This window comes from Ictidomys tridecemlineatus, chromosome 3 (genome assembly GCF_052094955.1).
Source record: "Ictidomys tridecemlineatus isolate mIctTri1 chromosome 3, mIctTri1.hap1, whole genome shotgun sequence".
NCBI classification, from domain to species: domain Eukaryota; kingdom Metazoa; phylum Chordata; class Mammalia; order Rodentia; family Sciuridae; genus Ictidomys; species Ictidomys tridecemlineatus.
The window spans coordinates 24,358,393-24,380,572 of record NC_135479.1 but is presented as its reverse complement, the minus strand read 5'-3'; the positions used below and the strand labels follow the sequence as shown (position 1 = coordinate 24,380,572).

Here is a 22,180-nt window from a genome sequence, read left to right as displayed (position 1 = left end):
CATGCATTTAGGGGAAAGGCTGAGGGAAAGGGGCCTTTCTAGCTCAGGCCTGCTTTGGGGTCCAGATACCCAATGCTAAACTTTCAGTTCTCTCCATACCAACCTTGTACTCAGACCTCAAAAGGAATCCCCACGGAATCTCATTCGTTCACTCTTTGCCCAGGGAATCAGATCTGCCAAAAATATAGGAATGATGGAAAATCAAAGCAGGGGCGGGGCCGCCTGAATCCTACCCGAATGGGACTTTTTTGGGGGTGGGGGTTGGGTGAGGGGAAGAGGAGGTTCTGGCAAAAAGTCGAGCTGGAGAGGATGAACTGAATCAAATTCCTGCTCTGTCATTTTTCTCCCAAGTAATGACCTGAGCAAAATACAATATGACCGAGCGAACTGCGGAGCATATTATAGTAACTGCCTGCTCGTTGGGGAGGCCGGTAGAGGGGTGAACCGCAGGTCACGGCGTCTAAAAATTATTAAAATGTTCGAGAGCCTCATGACGCGCCTCACTGTTTAACAAAGACTGCCAAAGTATGAGATTAATACGAAAACTTGAGCTTCAAAACAAAAACACACCAAAAAAAAAAAAAAAAAAAAAGTCTTGTTCCGGCCTCGGAGGGGGCTGGTGGCTCCTCTGCCCGAAGCCGAGGTTCGGTTTTCCGGACACACAATAGTGGATCAGAGAGAGCTCAGCTGTTTCTCAGCGGATCCACGGGTCCGCAGGGAGGGCGCAGGGAGCGGCCTGGTGAGTACTCTTGCCGGCTCACCCTCTGGGCCTTCCTCTCCTCTGCGTGGAAGCTGGTGCAGACTGCCTGGGGACTCGCTTCTGCTTGGCCCTTCGGTTTCCCTCCTTCCTTCGTCCCTTTCTCCGTGTCAACAAAAGGTAGATGATTCCTCACGGCCTGGGCACGCCTGACACGGCGGAGGGGGGCTGGGCAGCGAGAGGTCACGCTAGCAACCTGTGGCTGCCAGGAGAAGGCAACCGGGAAGCCTCCAAACGACCGCGGAGCGCAGGAGAGGTTGCTCTGAACGCGCGCGAGTCCCTTGCTGATCTTATTTTTACTATGCACATTGCTGTTGGTATTCTTCCGGGTGAAGAGGAGAAAGGCAGTCTCCAGCTCTGGTGAAACCCATTCTGGGATTCGCTGATAAACCCTGTCCTCCACCCCTGGTGGCTGCACCCGGCTGGAGTGATGGTGGGGGCGGGGAGGGGTGTGTATGCGGTGCCTTGTTGGGATGCGCAGGTGGTGGCTCCCAGAGCGCAGAGAAGAAAATTTCTGCACTCTGGCCCCAAGACCAACCATACCCAGCCCCGAGGTGACTCTGCCTCCCATCCTACTCTCCTGAGGTGCTGTGGGCACCTGGGCCTCATTCCTTGTGAAGTATAGAGAAGTAGAGAGGCCCGGCGGCCAGCCAACGGGTTTCCGAAAACTTTCAAAACGCTAACGGGTTTTAAGAGATCCGGCGAGAAAAGCACAGTAGGTACGGGACGGGAGAGGGTCCTGGCAGGTTGGAATGGGTCGTGGAACCCTTAAGTGGCATTTGAGATTATTTTAAAAGGTCCTTGTTTGATGGTAAAGAGCTGGTGGGGATTCTACCAGGGGCTCTCTGTGGGCCCAGGGCAAGTCGCCAGTCTCCTTGGGTGCCTAGATGGGGTCTGAAATTACCCGTGTTGGGCCTTCTCATGGCAAAAAAATAGCAAGTACAATGTAATTGTTTTGCTTCAATTATGTATGGGCCTCGTCTAGCCAGGAGAATGTTGGTGTTAGCCATTAAAAACCAAGGCCAACTGTGTCAATGACTAGATTTGGGATTAAAAAAAAAATGAGGGTCTTTAGACCTAGTTGTCTGAAGTTGAGAGTTCCATTTCCATCTACCTGCTAGGGTCCCAGGACTGGGGGTGGGCAGACACCTCTGGAGTGTGGTGGTTAGAGAACTGATTTGTTGGTAATGAAATTCATAGTGTTAGACTTGTTCAGGAGGGCTACAAGTATCTTTCAAAGCTAGGGAAATAGGTAGGATTCTGAAGGGAGGAGGCTTCTTCTGGGCAGAGCATCCCTCACCTGGCCACAGCTTTCATAGTCTAAGCCCGGTTCCTCCCAGCACAATCTCCAGTCTCCCCGTTTAGTAAATTTAGCAGTTATTAGAAGCCTCAGGAAGTTGGTTCAGAAACCCCAGATCCACATTTTGGCCTCACAGCCAGTTATCCAAGCAGGTGGCTGGGCAAGTAAGTACATTGGCTTAGACATAGGAAATCCACCTGGGGCTAGGGAGTTAGGGACTGGGGTTCTTCTCCATATCTCTAGGGGATTATCCTCTTTTTCTGGCCCCCAGGAGGTTTGTGAGGACTAGGAGGGGCAGGCACATCATCTGGCTGCATCTTTTATGGTTCCTCATTGCCCTTCATTCGGAAATGAAACGCCTTTGATCTTTTTCTCAGGTTGTAAACAGAATTGCCCATCATTAAATATCCAGGACCCCATCTGCTTGGTCTCCCAGCATTTTTCTTTACAGCTGTTTCCCTCTCTTTACCATTGAATTTTTCCAAAAGGACTTTTATTACACCCTCTTCACACCCAGCCGCCTCTCCCTCCTCCCTTTACTGAGAGGAGCTTTGGAAAATATCTGGATATTCGTTTGATCACATCCTAAAGACCGTGAGGGGCACTGGAGGAGCCGATTGGGGTTTTGTTTTTTCCTTTAAAAAATAAAAGTCCTAGGGGGAGGGGCGGAGAGGGGCGCGAGTGCACCCAGAAGGGCCTGATTCTGACTTCAGGCAGCCTCAGGATGACCCTTTCTCCTTTTGTGCTTAGCTAATGTTTACATCTCATAATTCATGCGCCGCCACTGAGAGTTGCGAGTCGACTGCGAGGTTCGCGTCCCCTTGCTGACCGGCTGCTTCTATTTCTCTCTAATAGAAGAGGAGAGTTGAAAACCTTGTAATCCCAAGAATGGTACTGCCATGCCTTTTTCTGCTCCCAGAGCTCAAAACTAGAACAAAACGAAATAAAATGAAAGCACTCAAACCACACCTCAAAGGAAGAACGTGCGGAAAGTAGGAGAACTGGAAAATTTCTGGGCCAAGAAGATCTCTCTGTCTTCTGTATATACCCTGTAGATCCGAATTTGTGTAAGGAATTTTGTGGTCACAAATTCGTATCTAGGGGAATATGTAGTTGACATAAACACTCCGCTCATTTTTTTCCAGAAGAAAACAAATAAACATTTTTCTAAATGAGGACAACCCACTGACTAACCATAAGAAGACTCCTTCCTTTTTGTTTCTTCGTCTTTCTTTCCCCTCCACCACTGGTTACAAATGGAGGAATCTTTTACCTGAACATCATGCCTGACCTTGGGAGCTGTGGTCCTTTTCCACTAGTCTAAAGAAGTTAATGAATGTTGGCGATGTTTTAAAATTTATCCTCTGGTGTCAAGCCCACCCATTTTCCATTCTAGGCTCAGAGAAGCTTTATTGGAAATTCTAAAAAAAAAAATGACTCTTGCATACAATGCCAAGGCAAAGGAAATTCGCTTTTCAAACGGATGCTGAGGTTGCCTTTCCGTTAGGGTTCAGAACAAGATGCCCTGGAAATATGCGATTACTAAGGGTGGTGTTGTGTGTATGTGTGTGTGTGTGTGGGGGGGTGTTATCCAACCGCTAGGGTTTCTATCCCCAGTACTACTAGGGTATGAGATTTCTATTCGCCGCGGAGGCTGCGGCATTAGCGGCAATTAGAACGTCTCTGGCGCCACGGTTTGTATTGCTCGGTTGATTCTGGAATTGGCAAATTGCTATTCAATTTGCTTTCCAAAGTTGCAGATTTTTTACTCCAGCGTTCATCTTTAGTGTAGGAAACCAAGTCGTTTTTCTGAGGTTGGGCCCTGTGAGGCAAAAGGAGTAGATGGGAGAATGCGGACAGACGGACTGACACCGCCAGGCTAATAGCGCAGCTAAATGCGATTTGGAAGGCGAGGTCTCCCCGAATTAGTGCATGAATTTCCTATCGATCCGCCCTAGGTTCCATTCATCTCTGACAAGTCACTCTGTGCACCCGCCCTCCAACTCCCCACGCCTCCTCTCTCACCCCATACCCCTCCCCATCTGGCAGAAGAGAAATGCCCCAAGCTCAGTGCCCCTCGCCCCCAGTGGGTTCCCCTTTGGAGGCGGAGCCCCCAGTCCGTCCTCTACTCCATTCCCACACAGATGCAGGGTGCAGGGGGTCGTCCTGGGGAGGAGATGGGGCCCTATGGAAAGCAGAGAATGCTGGACAGAGGTGAGGAAGAATAGGAGGGGCGACATCAGGAACCCCAACTTCTGAGGGGATCCAGGGATTGTTCTCTGTCCAGTGCAACAACAGGCCTTCCAGTCGCAACCTGCTAGCTCTTGCGCGCTCTCTCCTTGGCTCTCAGTCTCTCTGATGTCGGAGAGAGCAAGGAGAGGAGGGGGTCGCCCCACAGGAGCCCTATGTAAATCCTAGTGTTGGGTGGGTGGGTGGGGAGGGGAAAGAGAAGAAGGGGAAATAAACCTCTTTGGCTGGAGTAGGGTCCGGGTGAGCAGATTTCCTTATCCGGGAATCGCAGGCGGGGTGGCCATTGGCTCTGAGGATCACGTGGGCCCCTAACTTTGTTCACTTGACAGTAAGTAGGAGGGCTTTCGGAAACAGGAAAACGAGTCAGGGGTCGGAATAAATTTTAGTATATTTTGTGGGCAATTCCCAGAAATTAATGGCTATGAGTTCTTTTTTGATCAACTCAAACTATGTCGACCCCAAGTTCCCTCCGTGCGAGGAATATTCACAGAGCGATTACCTACCCAGCGACCACTCGCCGGGGTACTACGCCGGCGGCCAGAGGCGAGAGAGCAGCTTCCAGCCGGAGGCGGGCTTCGGGCGGCGCGCGGCGTGCACCGTGCAGCGCTACGCGGCCTGTCGGGACCCCGGGCCCCCGCCGCCTCCGCCACCGCCACCACCCCCGCCGCCCCCGCCACCACCGGGGCTGTCCCCTCGGGCTCCTGTGCAGCCACCCGCCGGGGCCCTCCTCCCAGAGCCTGGCCAACGCTGTGAGGCGGTCAGCAACAGCCCCCCGCCGCCTCCCTGCGCCCAGAACCCCCTGCATCCCAGCCCGTCCCACTCCGCGTGCAAAGAGCCCGTCGTCTACCCCTGGATGCGCAAAGTTCACGTGAGCACGGGTGAGTGCGTGGGCACCCCTTCCCCTCCCACCCCTGGCGCTTTACACCGAAGGGACCTCGGAGGCATGGGGGGAGGGAGCTGGGGGAAGCCAATTGTCCCCGCTATAAACTCGCCATTGCCAGAGATTTACGGTCGCCTGTTTTCAGAGCCACATAATTACATCCCCCATAAATTTTTATGGCCTGGTGGGCCTTGCGCCTTTGAAGTCGGTTCCCCATCCTCTTCCCCATTCTCACCAGCGACTTTTTCGCCAGGGAGATGCATTCTCAGTGAAGTTGGAATTGGGGAGGGGTGTGGGATGTGGGGGAGGAGAAGGAGGAGGAGGTAGTAATCCGTATTTAAGCGGAGTTGAGTCAACTCCCAGTATTTATTTTTTCCTTTATTCCAGTCGGCCTCCTTGGCTGGAGAAGTAGGGAAAAGTTTTTACTGGGGGCAGGCACTGCTTGGAATCTGAGCAGGGAGGGTGGGAACTAAACAGAGGAAAGGTTTAGGGCAACTCCCCTCCCTCTTTCACCTCTTATTCTCCTACCCGGGGGCCCCAGGCCTAGGGGGAGACTAAAGGACTAGAGGAGCGACAAAAACTTTACAAAGATTCCTCATTGCCCCCCACTAGATACCCAAACAACAACCACCAGGACAGCACAACCTTCCACATTTTAAGATCTTTCTCTTCCTGAGCTCCACTTCTTCCCTTTGAGGCTTTTCCCCTCTAGGAGGTAGAGGAGGTGTCTGGGAAGGAGGGAGGGAAGGAGACACTGTAAGTAGGAAGAAAGGGCTCTCCCTCCTCCCTTTCGGGGGGCAATAAAACTTTCTCTTTTTCCCTCTCTCTGTGTGTGTCCAGTAAACCCCAATTACGCCGGTGGGGAGCCCAAACGCTCTCGGACCGCCTACACTCGCCAGCAGGTCCTGGAGTTAGAGAAAGAATTTCACTACAACCGCTACCTGACAAGGCGCCGGAGGGTGGAGATCGCCCACGCTCTCTGCCTGTCGGAACGCCAGATCAAGATCTGGTTCCAGAACCGGCGCATGAAGTGGAAAAAAGACCACAAGTTGCCCAATACCAAGATCCGCTCGGGTAGCACCGCAGCAGCAGCAGCAGCAGCCGGAGGGCCCCTTGGCCGACCCAACGGAGGCCCCCCTGCGCTCTAGTGCCCCCCTAAACTGGAGCTGCGAACCTGGGGTGGGGGTCGAGGGTGGGCAGAGAGTGCAAGGGAGGGGAGACTGGGGGGTGCGTGAGGACCCCCCTCCCTTGGGCCTGGGCCTGGAAAATCCCACCTGCCCTCCCCCCCCACTTTAGCTATATGTGAATAAAAGCAAAGAAGGAGGGGTGGGGAGCTTTATTTATAAATATGACAATAGGGAGCCTGGTGAGAGGCCCCCCCCCTCAGAAGCAAGGTTCAAGTCTCTTGCTTTATTCCTTAAAAAAAGAAAGAAAGAAAAAGAAAAGAGAAAGAAGAAGTAAGAAAAGAAAAAGACAGAAAGAGAAATAGGAGGAGGCTGAAGCTCCTCATTTCAGCTTTGGCGAAGATGGATCCACGTTTCATCTTTAATCACGCCAGGCCCAGGCCCATCTGTCTTGTTTACTCTGCCGAGGAGAGGACCGGCCTCGGTGGCGACCATTACCTCGACACTCGGCTAACAAATGAGGCCCGGCTCCGCTGCCGCCGCCTCTGCTGCTGCCGCTGCTGGAAGACAGCCTGGATTTTATTTCTTTGTCCCCCACTCCTGACACCCAGCGAAAGCACCCTGTGACTGCCAGATAGCACAGTGTTTTGGCTACGGTAACAAACACATACACAACCTCCCTCTCTCTCAGTGCCGGTTCTGGGGGACAATGACTGCTCATCCCCTTCCACCATGGGATGAAGGGAACAGAAGGAAGGGGACACGTGGGGGAGGGACCTGCCTTGACAACACAGGAGCCGGCAGGGAAATTGAGTCCAAGGGGGGGGGGGGAAAGAGTGACCCGGACACCTGGGAGGGCCTTCCACTACAAGACCCTGCCATGCCTGGCAGGGTGAGGGGCCAGTTGAGTTCTGGGAGCTGGGCAGGACTCTCTGGCCAATCCTGAGTTGTACAGCAGAGGCCCTCTCTTAGACTGAAAATGAATGTGAAACTAGGAAATAAAATGTTGTGGCCCTCCCACTCTGAAAGGATGATGTTGCAGAGCCCTCTTCCATAGTTTATCATTGTTGCATTGTTTATTATTATTATTATTATTATTATTATTAATTATTATTATTATTATTTTATGTCATGTGTGTCCTTCTCTCCTGTTCTCTTTCTGACATTCCAAACCAGGCACCTTCCTACCTTTGGGGCTGCCTGAGTCTAGAACCTTTCGTTGGCGTGAAAATTTGTGTCCTGTACAGAGTGACAATAGAAATAAATGTTCGGTTTCTTGTGACCATCACATCGTGTTTTTGTTGGAACCTCAATGTAAAGATATGGACAAATGCCACCCAGTGTATATGTTAAGCACCCTTGTGGGTTTGGCCTCCTGTTGTATGTGGTTGAAATCTTTTTTCCAAGGAGTCCAATGGGAATTTTTGTCTCAGAGGATCCCAAATTGCAGTAGTTGGTTTGTTACCCTTTTGGGGTGGGTGTGTTTTGTTTGGGGCTTTAAATGTTTTTTCCTCCAGTCCAAAAATGGATCGGAAGGACTGAGAGGGCTGATTCCAGTCCCTAATGGGGGAAAATGTTTCATTGTAGGACACAAGAGGCTTAAGTATGGCAAAGCCTTTCATATCATGATTTATTTGTCATAAGCAAATAAAATGCGGTTAAGCTGTCTCCTTCTAGACAGACAGCTCTTTGGTTATTAAAGTTCCGAGAGAGAGGATTCCAAGAGGCCGGCCTCTTTCCCCCACATAAGAAGGTATCACTTTCCTCTGAGGTGTTTAAGGCTTTAATGAGTCTAATTTTTTGCACAGATGTTTCTGGGTGTTTGCAGGTTTTCAGAGTATTTTTATATTACAAAGGAGCTAGCTGGTGCCATAGCTCAAACTCTGACAAGCAAATAGATAATCAAGAAGACAAATGGCCTCTTTTGTGAAGCCCTGCTCCTGTATTAATTTTCATTTTCTTTCTCATAGAAAGTATCGAAAGTATGACTGGGGACCAAATAGCTTTCTGTCTCTTAGGTCCCAGTCACCCCTAGAATGGAGTGGGGGAAGGGGAAGGGGTGCAGGTGATCCTCAGAAAGCTCTGTCAGTCTTGAGCCACTTTTGTGCAGTACCGTCGATAAATTCTAAGGTCTGGGTCTCCAATCTTATAGTCTCTGGTTTGAAGATGGTCCAGGGTACAGCCACTCTGCCTCCCAAAGGCTCAGGGCTACGCACCAAGAGTATATGCAGTTAAAAGTCTTTTTTTTTTTTTTTGGTCCCATCTCCTTTCAGAAAATAATAATAATAATAAAAAACTAAAAAACGCCAACCCCACCCATATGTTTTATTGTTATTTATTTTGCATTCCTTGCAGCTCGGGTAGTTGGAGAATGGGTAGGGCCGGAACGGACAGGGCCAGTGTACCCAGTTTGGGAAAGGGAAAGGGCGGTGAATTGCTAGTTTAAATGCAGCCGGGAGATTTATAAAAAATCGCTGGGACCTGGAGGAGTATGAGGGAGCCAGCTTTGTTTCGGTCCACCGCGGTGTGATGTTGTAGCCACAAGAGGATGGGGAGGCCCATAGTTGAGGGGGGAAATAGTTGTTAAAAAAGCCTACGCCCCCCCCAGGAATGTCTCTAAAGAACCAAATCAAAGCTTCTCCTTGGAAGGTATGAATAGAATTAAAAAAAAAAAAAGATTTCTATGGAGCTTAAAGTTCACAGCCATTCTGTGTAGACAAGAGCTAAGAAAAATGTGAGAATTATACAGAAAACCATTAATCACTTCTTTTCTTTAAATACGTATCCTCTCTCCTTTGTTATTATTCAACAGCAAATCTCCGCAGACCGGCTGTTGGGGGAAAAAAGTGTTAGCCATCTCTCCCGGATCTGCAAGGGGGAAAAAATTTGGAACCATAAAGTTGAAAACTTTTTTCTCTGTTTGGAAGAAACCGTTCGGCATGAATGGGACCAGCGAAGCTCAGGCGAGAGGAGGCGAGAGTCGCAAAGGTAACAAAGCCCCGGCCTGGTCTGGCGTATTTTGATCGTTTTATGAGCTCGTTTCACAAGCAAATGAAGAAATATTCTCTCGCCTCCTTTTTCTTTTTCAACTATCTTCTGGGGATTTTTATGGTGGTCACTTTGGGCAGGTTTGCTGCCTTTTATGATGACTGATGCTTGCAGGGGTGGATGTGTGGTGTGTGCTGGACACCTGGAGAGTGTTTGCTGGCAGACATGTCAGGGCCCCTGAAAAACTACAGGGAAGGAGATTGTTTGAGGCGGCTCAGAAGTGCTTTTCTGGTTTCTGAAAATGCAGGCAGACATGGGGAGGACTGCATGTGTGCCTGTGTGTCTAGCGAGGTACACATGTGGCAGTCTATTCCTGGGATTCTGCCTATACTGGAGGCTTGTTGTTCTATATGCCTGTTTACCAGCGAAGATGTCACTGCTGCCTCCTGGAAAAATGGAATCCAGTTCTTGGATGGAATGTCCCAGCCCTGGGGCTAGTGTAGGTGGATGTGCTTGGTTTTCTTCTTGTGTCTAGTTTGGGATTTTAGACAAATCTGTGCTTTTCTCTGGAGTCAGAAATTGCTCAGTTCACAGGTGAGATGCACTGACAGAAATATTCCTCTTCTGCTCTGTTCCTCTGGTCTTCTTCCTGGAGGCTCAGTGTTCAATTTGATTTCCTTTTGCTCTTTCGGTTTGGGGGCTCTGTTCTCTCCTCTGGGACTCTGCTTCTCAGGCTGAGAGAATCAGAAGGCTTTGCATCAGACCTGAATGTTCTGGCCCTTTTTCCCTGAGGCCTCACTTAGGGTTTGGAGGCGGGAGGCTGGCAGGAGAGAGAGTTCATGGAGAGGCCACGTTTTCTAGGCGATTAGCTCAGTATTAGAACCACAAAATGACCTCGGAAGCCCCTTGACCTCTCTGAGACTGGACATTGTGTTGGCTCTTGCCTCCTGCCCAGGAGGGAAAGTCACACCTCCACAGAGAGTGGTACTTGAGCTGTCATATAACCCATCTTCTCCATTCCCCTCTAGCCCCAAAACCTTCTTTGCTACCTTGGAATTTCTGGATTATTTTTCTATTGCTGTCCATTAAAGAGAGAAGGAATAAAAATGTCTTTCCAAGAGTGCAGTGGTGAGGATTAGGGTATTGGTCTATACATAGCCCCTTCCCTAAACTAGGATCCAACCTCCTTCTCATGTCCAGTTCATTCCTCCTTTCCAGCTTCATTTGGAGGGAGCTAAGGGAAGAAACACAAAGGGATACAGTATGAGAGTTTGGACAGACTCAAACCCTGGTGCTCCAAAGGGCAGAGCAATAAGCCCTTGGGTAATAAGGAGAAAGAGAAGGCTCCCACCACACACATTGTTTTTACTCCCCCCACCCCTTTCTGGTTGACATCCAAATCCATAACCTCTCAACCCATTTTCTGAAGTTGAGGTTCTTTTACTTAGGAAGTTATATCTTTACTCATTTTTACCCTTTACCCCTAATTGTCAATCCCACTGCAGCTATGCAGGGTCCCTTTCCCACCCACTTTGACCACTTTCCAAGGCCAGCCTGCTATATTAACCAGAGTCTGCAGAAACTTAATTTTAAAAGGTGGTGGAAGATTTGCTAATAGGTGAACCTGGAACATAGAGCCTTTCCAAATCTGTATTCTATTTGCTGTATCTTTGCTTTACTTTTAAAGTCATTCTCTTAGGGAGGGAGGGAGGAAGAAAAGGAGAGAGAGTGGAAGGGGGTACTTACTGAGCTTAATTCTGGCTGGGAAGAAGAAATGCTCTTTGGGTTAAGAAAGGAGAGAGAGAGAGAGAGAGAACCTTGCCAGGATGTGTTTGGGATGTTGGTTTCCATTTTGTAAATTATTTCTTGTAACTTGAGGGACTGTTGTCTCAGGCAAGAAATAACTAGAGTGGTTGATATTCTCTTTGTTGTGCCTGGGCAGCAAAAATGGAGAGACTGGAAGCCTCAGGAAGGAAAGGGTGAGCAGAAAGGCAAGATGGGTCACTCCTGGACTGAAAATATTTGGGGGCTCAGAGATTTGTACTTATTACCCATAAGAGGAGATAACCAATTGTGGGCTCGCTATAGGCCTAAGTGACAAAGAAAACCTCGGACTAGGACTTTACAAACTGCTCTCTGCTCTGTGAGGGTTAGGGGTACACCAAAATGAAAAGGCAGGGGAAAACCGTTGCTAAAGGGTTTCAGCCCCCAGGTCCAAACTGCAAAATTTCCCCTTTCCCTCATTCGGCCTTTTTAGAGCTGAGAGCAGCCTGGGTTCACTTTGTACAATTTTAGAGGCCACCCAGAGTGAGGTCTCCTAATCTTTTGACCTCTTTTCCCAGTTCCCTGGGACGCCCCCACTCATTCTCCTACCTACTTGCCAGCCTGTGCAGAGGGTCAGCCCGGTCTTGCCAGAGCCCTCTGAGGTGGCCACAGCACCAGTGGTGGGTCTCCCTGAGAAGCAGCTGCTGGGAAGGGGGTCTGGTTAAAAAACGGAGTTGGGAAGTTTCCCAGCGTGAGTTGAGCGCTGACGGATTTGTGATCAGCCATAAAACCGGCGCGTTCAGATTCGTAAATCAATCTCGCCTTTCTCACAGTCTAAACGTTCGCTTTATCGGCAGCAAGAAAGCGCTCAGCTCGCGCTCGGGCGCTTGTTTATTTGAACGTGGACATTCCCAGGATCTGAACAGAGTTTGGGCATTTTAATAGAACCTGCCCCGCCTGCATTCGTGTCTGTGTTATTTTGCTGTTCTTTTTCTTGTCTTTAAAAATAATTTCTCAGTGTCAAAAAAATGCTATCTTCCCATGCTCGGGCATATTTGTATTCTCTCTCTTCCCCCTCTCCCACCATATATATATATATATATATATATATATATATATATATATATATATAATTTTAGACTTTAGTGTTTGTCTTTGAGGAACCACTTTTATTGGGTTTGTAGTCCAGGCTTTTCAGGGAGTTGCCCTTGCAGGAACCAGGAGCAGGGCCGACCACTGGCGAATTCAATACCAGTCTGTTTTGTATCTGGACAATCAAAGCTGACCACCCCCCCTACAGAGTCTGGGCCCTGCTGGCGCCCCACCCCATGGGGTTGCTCAGGATTCCAGTGTCTTTCCAGAGCCCCCCTCCCCCTGCCGCTACAGCTGGAACCTCCGAAGTCAGCACCCGGGTGGCAGTTTCTTTGGGGTTCATTACACCAACAAGCTCCTGTACTTTCTCCTACAACGAATTGCCTTTGGTTCAGGCTCCTCCAAACAATCCAGTGTAGGCCCCTCAGCCCCATGCTCCCCTACCCTAGAGCTTGTTCTTCCCATTCCCTGCCCACCCTGCTCGCCCTGGTTGCCGTGCTGCAACCCCAGAGCTGCTGAAGCTAGATAAGGCTGGGAATGTGCAGTGCGGGGCTCCTTAGGAATGCCTTTTCTGCTTCCCTTCACACTCACACCCACCCTGTGCTCAGATTCTGGTTGTAACTTGTGAAGTTTGGGAGAATTTTGATTTTGTTTATATTTGAGGCAAAAGAGTCTGTATACCTCTCTCCCTAGGCCTAGGGGATGGGTTTCTCCCAACCCCATGTTTAACCCTTTAACATTCACCTAAACCCCCACCAGGTCTTCCTTCATTTTTCAGTCTCCATTGTCTGCTGATTGGAAACACAGGGTACTCACACCTGGGAAATAGGGACCTGGGGCTGCCAGGAAACTTCAAAGCCTTCCTTCCCCTTCTTTCCTGTCTTGTTCAGATCTCCAGCTGTCTTCACTGTTGTGTTGGGGGGTACTGAGACAGGGTTCAACATTATATATGGAGAGGCCTCTTGTCCACTTCTTTTGTGTAGAAACCTAAGACCTGGGTCTTTGTCTCTAAAGCCTATTTTCAAATAGTGAGTAGAATTTGGTAGCAACAACACAAGGGAAAATCATCCCCCTTGCGGTTATTCTCAACTCTGGAAGCTCCAGAGTCATCTCTTTACCTAGTCTCTTTCCTGCCCTTTCAAAGGTACCACAAAAGATCAAAAAGAGAATTAAAGCCAGGAGTCCCACTCTTGATACATATGTAACAAGGACTTATGAAATGTTTCTTTTTAAGCTGGTCCCTTTAGAAATCTTGTTGATTATTTAGGAAGAGGGGGAGCACATTTCACTTATAAATAGCTCTGGAAAGGGCAGACTGAAGTTAGAGGGGAATCTTAATCCTAAAGGATACCGAGAGAAGAATTGGAAGCTGAAAAAAAATAGGGGCTTGGAGAAGGGCTTTGTGCCCACCCCACCCCCACCCCTGGCGCCCCTGCAGACTATTTCTGCACCTCAACGAACTAAGCAGTAGCAGGAGAAGAAGGGAGAGAGGAGAGGTGGGCTGTGGGTAAGTGTAGGGGGGATGTAGAGAGCTGTAGATAGAGTAGGTATAGATGTGCGTGTGGGAGAGAGACCTCACTCCTATTCCATTGGTGGGTTGGGGGGAACCTATTTTGCAGGAAAATTTCTCCTCCTGAAGGGGAAGGTCATAGTGGTCCTTTGAGCCTGAAATCGAAAGACCCCCTTCCCCCTCCTAGTCACGTGATTCATTAAATAATTAATGCCGAGGTTGCAGAATAGATATGTATTCGTCAGGAAAATCGCAGGATCGGTCTCCCTGTTTCTGACGTGCAATTCAACTGTCCTTTGAAAAACAAGCCTGTACCCCGAGAAAAAAAAAGAGAGGGGGAGAGAGAGGGAGAGAGAGAGAGAGAGAGAGAGAGAGAGAGAGAGAGAGAGAGAGAGAGAAAGGGAGGCAGCAATAAAACAGCCCCGCAGCCGGAGCCACATCGCGGGCTGGGGTATTGTAAGTAGAAGGGATTTCTCACTACCTACCGCGTCTTATATGTCCATGTAAATTTATTGTTTGTTATTAATGTTATTGTCGTAAAATGTGACAAATAGCCATCTTCATTTCCTGCCATTTCTCTTCACACGGTGCTCTGTGTGTTTATACCCATTGAGGCATTGCATAGAGATTTTAGGAATCTCTCTCTTTCTCTCTCTCTCTCTCTCTCTCTCTCTCTCTCCCTTGCTCCCTCTCTCCCTCTCCTCCAACCTTTTTCTTGATTTATAGCAATATGGGTGTCAGCTTCTCAGCCGGCATGCCAGCCGTTTGTGTGTGTGTGTGTGCGCGCGCGTGTGTTTGCGTGCGTCTGTGTGTATTTGTGAGCAAGTTGTGTTGTTTATGGCCATGTCTTCGATAAATCATTTCTCGTGGAAAATGATGTGGAAGCTGGGCTGATTCTGGAGCCGGGAGAGAGTCGCTCTCGGAGGTACTTCCTCCCTCTCTGCTCTGCTCCCAGGAGTTGGTTATTTCAGACAATTTACAGTAATAGATCAGCAGTTAATATGAAAGCTCTATAGCTGGAGGTCTTAAATTACAGCATCTGTGATTATCAATTAAGGCAAGATTTGTATAAATTTGGTAAACCAGAAATGCCTCATTGGCATATAAACCCAGTCCAAGACCACGACCTAATATAAAAATTACATTTGTAAGCCTGATAGAGGCAACATTCCTGGAGCAAACAGAGCTCTACTTTTTAGGCAGTTCCCCTTCAGGAGTTTGGCTTCTCCAACTCCGACCCTGGGTGAACAAGCCCAACTCTGAAACAGAAGTAGCCTGGGGGCAAGAGAGGTGGAGGCTGAGAAAGAAATTACTGGAGTTGAAGGCAAAGATTTTTGAAATCGATGGAGACCCATTGGAAATCCTCTGCAACTGTAAGGGGATGGAAATGATTCAGCTACAGTATTAAAGCTGTATTTATGGGTCTGATATGTATTAGGGGTGCTGAGGCTGGAGAATAAGCTACTCAAATTGGAGGAGACAATGAAGGCAGGCAAAGGATGAAGGGCAGGGAGTGAAGCTGAAAGCCTTGGCTCCCCACCCTCCTGGCTAACAAAACAAGGAAATGAATTCACACCCCAGGAACCTTCCTTCAACCTCCTGAAACAAAGAAAGTTTCCTCAGCAGTTAGACTGTGTGTGTGTGTGTTTGGGGCTGAAGTTCTCTTAAGTTTTTTTTTTTTTTTTTTTTAGAAAAGAAATGTTCTAGGAATCAGGTAGTCCTGAAAAGTTGGAGCATGTTTGAGGACATGGGGTTTGTTCCTCTATCTAAACTCATTTCCAAAGAGCAAATGAGGTACAGATTGGGAGAGGGGAAAACTAGTAACTTTCCCCTAGGATTTCATGGAGGTCACAGTCCTGCTCCATTAGGAAGAGGCTGCTGGTCAACAGCAAAGTGAGAAATGACTTTTGGGGACATCATGTTCTGTGCCCTAAAGTTGTGATGGATGGGGGGGTAGAGGACCAGGGCCTTTGCCAAGACCCATCCAAGTTGCTGGCTGTTCATCCCCTGCCTGGAGCTAGGCCAGCTGACTTCATAGCTACTATTATCTGTGATATTTAACTCTGCCTACTAGTGTAAACCTTTGAGCAGGAAAAATTAAGAGTGTCATTATACCTAGGTGTTAATTATTCAGGGCATCAGCCTCCTAGAGTGGCAGCTTAGGCCCTAGTCCTTGCAGCATGCAGGAGCTCACTTCTATACTCTTCTCAAAGGTGGTGCTGAGCCCCAAAGTGGTTAATAGGAGATTTTCAGGTGAATGGTGGGTGAAGCCTCTTAATTTAGGAGTCTGGGTTGAAAAGGATTTGAGAAGAAGAATGAGAAGGCAAAGAGCCCAGGCTAGATGGATAGGGGCACTGCCTATCCTGGATTAAAATAATTGGGGAGAGTTTGGATTCAGGGGCAACCTTGGCAGTGCTAGAGGGTGTAAGATGGGAGATGCTGGGTAAGGCATCTAAGAGACCTGGGAGTAGGGGCTCCAAGCCTTTCGGTGGTCTCATTCCCCAGTCACCATTGAATGTTGGAGAATCTCCCATACACTCAGTGTGGCAGGCATTTCTACTCCCTCACCTGGGAAGTGTGGTGTGTGAATATGTACAAAAGTGAAGAGGGTATGTTACCCCCAACCAGTGTTTCAGAATTTAGGTCAAAACCTTGAAGTCTCTGAGAAAAGGGGAAATATCACCTCTTCTTTGGAAAGAAGGAGGGACGTGAGGAAGGGAGAGAGTAGAATTACTTGTATTGGTTTCTGAATTCAGTCTGCTTTAGAAGATGGGGAACAAAAGGGGAGCTGGAGGAACAGCTCTTTGGGCCAGGGTATAGCTAAGAGATTGTTGGGAGCCAGTGCTGGAGGCCCTTACCTGCATGATTCTAACTCCTCCTCCCCAACCCCTTTCCTACCTCCCCTCCTCTGCTACCTTTACCAGTGATGTGGAAGTCTGACACCCTCTTCTCCACACAGTTTATCCTCTTTATTCTCTCAGCTCCCTTCAGGTCTTTGTCTCTTCTGGCCCTGGGGAAGGGAGGTGGCATTGATACCCTTCCCCCTCCTTTTCCCCAACTGGAACACAGACTTCCCCAGGAGACAAAGCAGGGAGACCATCCCTTGCCACCATTATCTTTCAGTCACTGATCTCTGCTAAATCCCACTATGTGAGGCCTGATACCCTCCATCCAGGCACCTAGGCCTACCTCCCAAATCACCAAGTTTGAAAGACTTTGTTGCTGTGTGTGTATGTTCATGCACTGGGTTTATTTAACCATGAAGAACTCTGACTCTTGGCAGTTCTGCACCCCCACCCCTCTGCTTTTTTGTTGTTCAGGGAAGGGTGTAGAATGCCTTTGGTAGATGGGGCTGTAGGAAAGTTGCTGACCCCATCTTCTCCTCAGTCTCTGCTGGGGTCCTCTTTATCTGTATAATTGTTGTGACTATCCTTATTCTTTTAAGAAGTCAGACAGTTAAGGTTTTTATGACCAGAGGTGTTGGATAGAGAGAGAGAGAGAAGGGGGGAGGAGAGGGAACCAGAGAGAGAACAAGCAGCAGGCTCCCTTTCTGGGGTGGGAAGTCAAGGCTGAGCTCAAGGAGAGGGTGATAGGGGAGTGAAGACAAAGGGCAGTCAGAGGGGAAGGGAGACCATGCTAGAGAAGGACCCACAACTCTGATGGGCATAAGCACTGCATGCACGCTCGGTATACACACACACACACACACACACACACACACACATCCACATGCACACAGAGTTAAGAGAAAGAAGGGGAACAGAAAGGCAGCTGTTTGATTTGCCCCTTCTCTCTAGAATAAGATCCCACAGAGGAAAGGGACCCAAGGCAAGGAGAAGGGAAAAGGTAGCCTGATGAGTGAACCCAGAAGTGATTTCTGGAGACATTTGTGAGTCTTTCCTGAAGCTCAATTCAAATTCATTTAAGATGCAGAGAGAGGCGGTGTGAAAAGACAAAGGGGCTGTGAGGGACAGAGACAACAGAGAGGGTTAGAAAAAGGGGAGAGGAGGAGAGAACAGAAATGGAGATATAAACTCAGAGAAAGAGCCCAGTCCCTTCTGGGTGCAAAGGTACAGGGAAGCTCCTCCAGAATCCAAGTGTAATTTTTTTTTTCCTCCTAGTACATACAGCTTTCTTTACAGGAAGCTTCGAAAAAGTTGAGGCTATCTCAGAAGCAACTGTCTTTAGAATAGGCCCTAGTGGGTGCTAAATCAGCTGGGGTAGGAACTGAAGTGCTAGGGAATGACCAAGATGTCTTGGACACTTCAGTCTCCTCCTCCACCACCAGTAACTTTATCATTGGGACCTCCCAACACAAATGCCAACCTGGGGCGAGGATTGGGGTCAGTCTCTCACACCTGGAGAATTGTGGAACCCTTCCTTGGTTTCTCTTCCCTCTTATGGGCTTGATCTCTTCTTTCTCTCTTTGGGGACCTGGGAAAAGGAGTTGCTCTTATTGCCGCCTAAGAACTTTCACCTACGATTCACATCCCCGCCCCCCCCCCCCCCCCCCCCCGCTCAAATCCCCAGATTAACAAACGGATGCTTCCTTTACTAATCTCCTTCCTTCCCGGTGTTTCAGGAAAGAGAAGGGAAAAAGACAAAGTTCCTACCGGCTTAAGCAGTTTTAGAAAACTCGAGGGAAATGGAATATGCAATCCTTTCTTGCCCTCCGATTCTTCCCATTACCTCCTCACCATTTCTCTGCACCCTCCGTCGAGGCCCCCACCCCCTCCTGTCCTGCCCTAACTGTCTGTCTTTCCCTCCCTTCTCTGCTGGGTCGGACATATGGAACCCATTTTGCTGGTGACATTGAAGAGCCGCCGGTGCGCCCGCCTTCCGCCATGGCGCCCCCCGCGCCCCCTGCTCGCCATGCCCCTGTCAGTTGCCGATCCTCTCGCCTGGCAACTTGGCGGGCTCTCATAGCTGGAGCCCAGCTTGGTGCCAGACTGGTCCAGGCTCCCGCAGCCTGACGCGGGACCTGGCGGAGTATGATCTCAGGCTTCTGAAGAAAAGGGCGCCTAGTGGCCGCAGCCGGAGCGCTGGATCCTGCGGGCCCTGCGGGCCGCAGAGGCCAAACAAAGCCGGGGGCGGGGGCGGGGCGGAGGTGGGGTAGGGGCACTAGCATCCGGGCCTCTCCCCCAGCTGGGCCGGACGCTCTCGGGGTTGCCGGGGCTGGAGTGACCAGGATGCGGTCGGCTAAGGCGGCGGAGCCCCAGCCAGGGCCGGGGGACTGGGGCCTGACCGTCGGCTCCCGCGCGCCCCCAGCGCCCGGCGGTCTGCCGAAGCAGGCGCCCTAAGCGGGAGACCGCACAGGTAAGTGTGAGGTGCCCAGGCGGGAGCCTGTGGCCAGGCTGGGATGGAGAGAGAGGTGTTCACTTCCAGGACTCTCTGAAATCAGGCCGAGATCCGAATGGAAGACAAAGATGAGAGCAACTTACAAGGAGATGGGGGCTGAGAAGAGGTAGAAGGGGGCAGAGTGGAGCTGGGTGTGGAGGAATGTGACCCTGTACTTGTGGCTGTGTGGACTGGAACAGGTTGGGGTAGAGGAGCTCTCCTGTTCAGGAAACGTGTAGGAGATTCTAGAGGCATCCGGAGCTGTGGTTGTTGAGAAGGAAGGCTGGGCTCTATTCCCATGGTCCAGCTGTTACCATGGCCCAGCCCTTTAGCACCCAGGGGTTATTTGAAGCTGAAATTACAAGGCCTTGCGCTGATGCAAGGTGTTAAGCTGGGAAGGTAGGAGAGGGGGTGATTTATGACTTCAGAGAAGCTGTGTTTACTATCTGCCTGCTCTAGAAACTCAAAACCAAACGGAGCAGAAGCGGGAGAATTCCTTCTTGGAGTGGGAGGATGATACACTGGAATTTATTTTTCCAGATGTGACAAGATAGGGGGAATGGTCCTTTTGTAGATGAGGATGTGGTTTTGTATGTTTGTATGTTGTAGGTGTGTATCTACACGTTGGGATGTGTATGTGTGCTTTCAAGTTAGGATTTGTTGGGTGCATTTAGAGACAACATTTGTGACTCAACACACTTCAGGAACCAGGAGGGAGACTGGGTGTTCTCAGATCCTGGTACTCTGAGAGGGGGTAGCTGTAGGCATAATTTGCTGCCTCTTTCCTTGTCCATGAGGTACTGCGCATTCCTGTCTGAGTTTTCTATCCTCCCAAAGCCACGTGTAGCAGAGCCCACTTGTCCTGGCCCCTGACCCCTGCTCCTCTGCCTTTAGTAGTGTGCTATCTGCCCACACAGAATGATCTTCCCTTTGGATCTGTGACTTTGCAGTGGGAGACTGAGGCCTTAGTGAACAAGATTGGGTGGGGAGGGGGGAGGAAGAGGAGAAAAAGGCCTGGTGTGTTATGGGAGATTGGGAAAGTGTTGATTTGAGGCTGGGTCCTGGCTGTTCCGGTCCCATCATTACTACCTAAATTCCCCCAAAGTCTCTGCTTGGGAGGAGGGCAGAAATGAGGAACAAAATAAGGAAGCCATGCTGAATGGTGTGGGTGGGGAGAAAAGCATTTTGACCCCCAGATAGTTATTTCCGCAGGCCAGCTAGAGGCTCCTGTATTTCTGTCCAGACGCCCAGCTTTGCCTGGAAATTGTTTTGCATTAAATTTTCTCAGCCGCAGAATTATCTTTCCTCGCCTCCAGCTAAACTTGCATTTTTCCACCAGACACTTGGGCCCCGCACCAATGAAATCTGAGAGGAAGCGGCTGGGCCCTAAGTGGCTGTAATTTAATTGATTTTATCATAAATCATCAACTTGATGAAGAACCCGAGGTTTCAGTGAAGTAAATTGATATTAATGGGGGTTTCTTGAAATGCAAACTCCCTGCATTGTTGGGGCATCTTGAGCTGGGGACGGTGGATTACAGTTTCTCAAGAGCTAAGAACTGGGACCAGTCGCCCAGCACATCTTTGGGGGTGGGGTAGAGAAAGCAAGCTGCAAGGGGCAGCTGCCCACAGACAAATTTCTGATAAAGCACAGCAGAGAACGGAAGGAACTTTGTTGGGAATGGGAGCAGACTCTGGCTCTGTGGACCCTGTGACCATCCTAGAAATGCTGGTCTCCAACTTGTGGGGGTGGGGTTGGAGAGGCTGGTAGGTGTGTGGACAGATGTGGGGGTCGGGTGAGAAGGCCAGGCTGGTACAATGGATGTATTGATGCCTGGTTAAAAATTGCCAGGTTGAAGGCTTCCTTCTCTAATATACAAATTAATTATTTACTGCTCACGTTGCTGTGTCCAGAAATAACACTTTTGATTTGGTAATGAGAATAGAAAACAACCTATCCCCTACTCAGAAGAGCAGTAAAAACCCACTGCATGAACAGCTGTAGGGGTGAGAGGACCAGGAGTGGCATTTGTACTCAGTGGTAGGGATGTAAGCATTTAAATCCCAGGAGAAATATCCTGAATTTGATCATGGTGGTGCTGGTTATTATCTGAATTCAGTTTGTTACTGCTCGTTGTCACTCATTTTTACATCATCACATAGAGAATCACTAACATTCTGTTCAAAGGGGACCTTAGAGATCATTTAACCCAACCCCTTCATTCCATATGCATACCTTGGCTTTACAGAAGGGGTCAATGAAGCTCTAGGGGTGTTCTGCCTTCTATCACACAGCTAAGTTGGAATGCCTAGAACTCGAGCTATCCCAAGTGCGACTTTAGACAAATTTCTTCCCCACTCTGGGCCTCAGTTTCCCTCTCTGTAGCAATGGCAGAATTGGACTGGATACTCCCTGAGTTCTCTCCAGTTCTGATCTTGAATACCTCTGTGTATCCATCCTTTGTGTGACAGTGCTCAGGAGCAAACTCCTTGTATGTCTTGGAGTTCTGGAAGCATCTGGGTATAGAAATTACTGCATGTTTTTTCCATCATTCAGAGTCTTATATCCCAGAGCAGTGAGTGGTTACTCAGACTGACTCTAGTCCACTGAAATCTGGACTGTCCCTCCTCCTGAAGGTATCTTCATTTTCAACAGGAGTCAAGGCTAAGAGCAATGGTGATAGAAAGGAGTGGAGAAAGAGTCTAGCTAGCTGGGTTATGCTGAGATTGACATTTGGAAAGGGCCTAATGAAGAGGGGGCTCAGCCTCACCAAATAGGGCCCTCTCCCTGCTAGGTACTAGGTAAAGGCTAGAGTATTTCCTATCTTACCAGAGCCTAGGGCCTGAACTGTGGTTTCGGGAGTTTAGATTCTGTGACAGCAGGTGCACTCTCCACAGCCTTTCCCTTGACTTCTGGACCTTTGGACTGTCTCTTTGTGGGAGGGGGTGTATATGTAGGATGCCATAGCACTATTCTAGGTGTCCTTCCAGGGAAACCAGGACAGAAAGCCTGCAAGTGAAAGACCCCTACTCTACTGTATTATTATTATTATTATTATTTGTGCTGAGAATTTAACCCAGGGGTACTCTACCACTGAGCTACAACCTCAGCCTTATTCTTATTCTTATTTTCCATTTCATTCTCCAACTTTGGCGGTGGGGGGGCAAGATTTGAAAG

At 49.2% G+C, this 22,180-nt stretch overlaps 3 protein-coding genes and 1 long non-coding RNA gene across 6 annotated transcripts in view; 3 read left to right on the top strand and 1 right to left on the bottom strand.

Annotated features, from left to right (window-relative positions):
• Nucleotides 1–2,533: 2,533 nt before the first annotated feature.
• Nucleotides 2,534–4,590, bottom strand: LOC144376059 (uncharacterized). Its single transcript, XR_013436097.1, has 2 exons — nucleotides 4,524–4,590; nucleotides 2,534–2,985 (listed from the first exon to the last, which is right to left on the bottom strand). It is a non-coding gene; the product is annotated as an uncharacterized LOC144376059 (long non-coding RNA).
• Nucleotides 4,591–4,722: 132 nt separating this feature from the next.
• Nucleotides 4,723–7,599, top strand: Hoxb4 (homeobox B4). The gene is made up of 2 exons (XM_005321721.4): nucleotides 4,723–5,185; nucleotides 6,028–7,599. The coding sequence occupies exons 1-2, from the start codon at nucleotides 4,723–4,725 to the stop codon at nucleotides 6,333–6,335; spliced, it is 771 nt and encodes a 256-aa protein (XP_005321778.1). The 3' UTR covers nucleotides 6,336–7,599.
• A 1,560-nt stretch (nucleotides 7,600–9,159) lies between these two features.
• Nucleotides 9,160–22,180, top strand: part of Hoxb3 (homeobox B3) — a 24,647-nt gene continuing 11,626 nt past the window's right edge. For 2 of the 3 annotated variants that reach the window (XM_078042166.1, XM_078042169.1), the window contains exon 1: nucleotides 9,160–9,299. The gene's annotated coding sequence lies outside the window, so the exon portion shown is untranslated. The remainder of the gene's footprint in view (nucleotides 9,300–22,180) is intronic. The other variant, XM_078042167.1, reaches the window with a different exon arrangement.
• Nucleotides 9,165–22,180, top strand: part of Hoxb2 (homeobox B2) — a 30,617-nt gene continuing 17,601 nt past the window's right edge. Inside the window, exon 1 of the mRNA XM_078042170.1 lies at nucleotides 9,165–9,299. The gene's annotated coding sequence lies outside the window, so the exon portion shown is untranslated. The remainder of the gene's footprint in view (nucleotides 9,300–22,180) is intronic.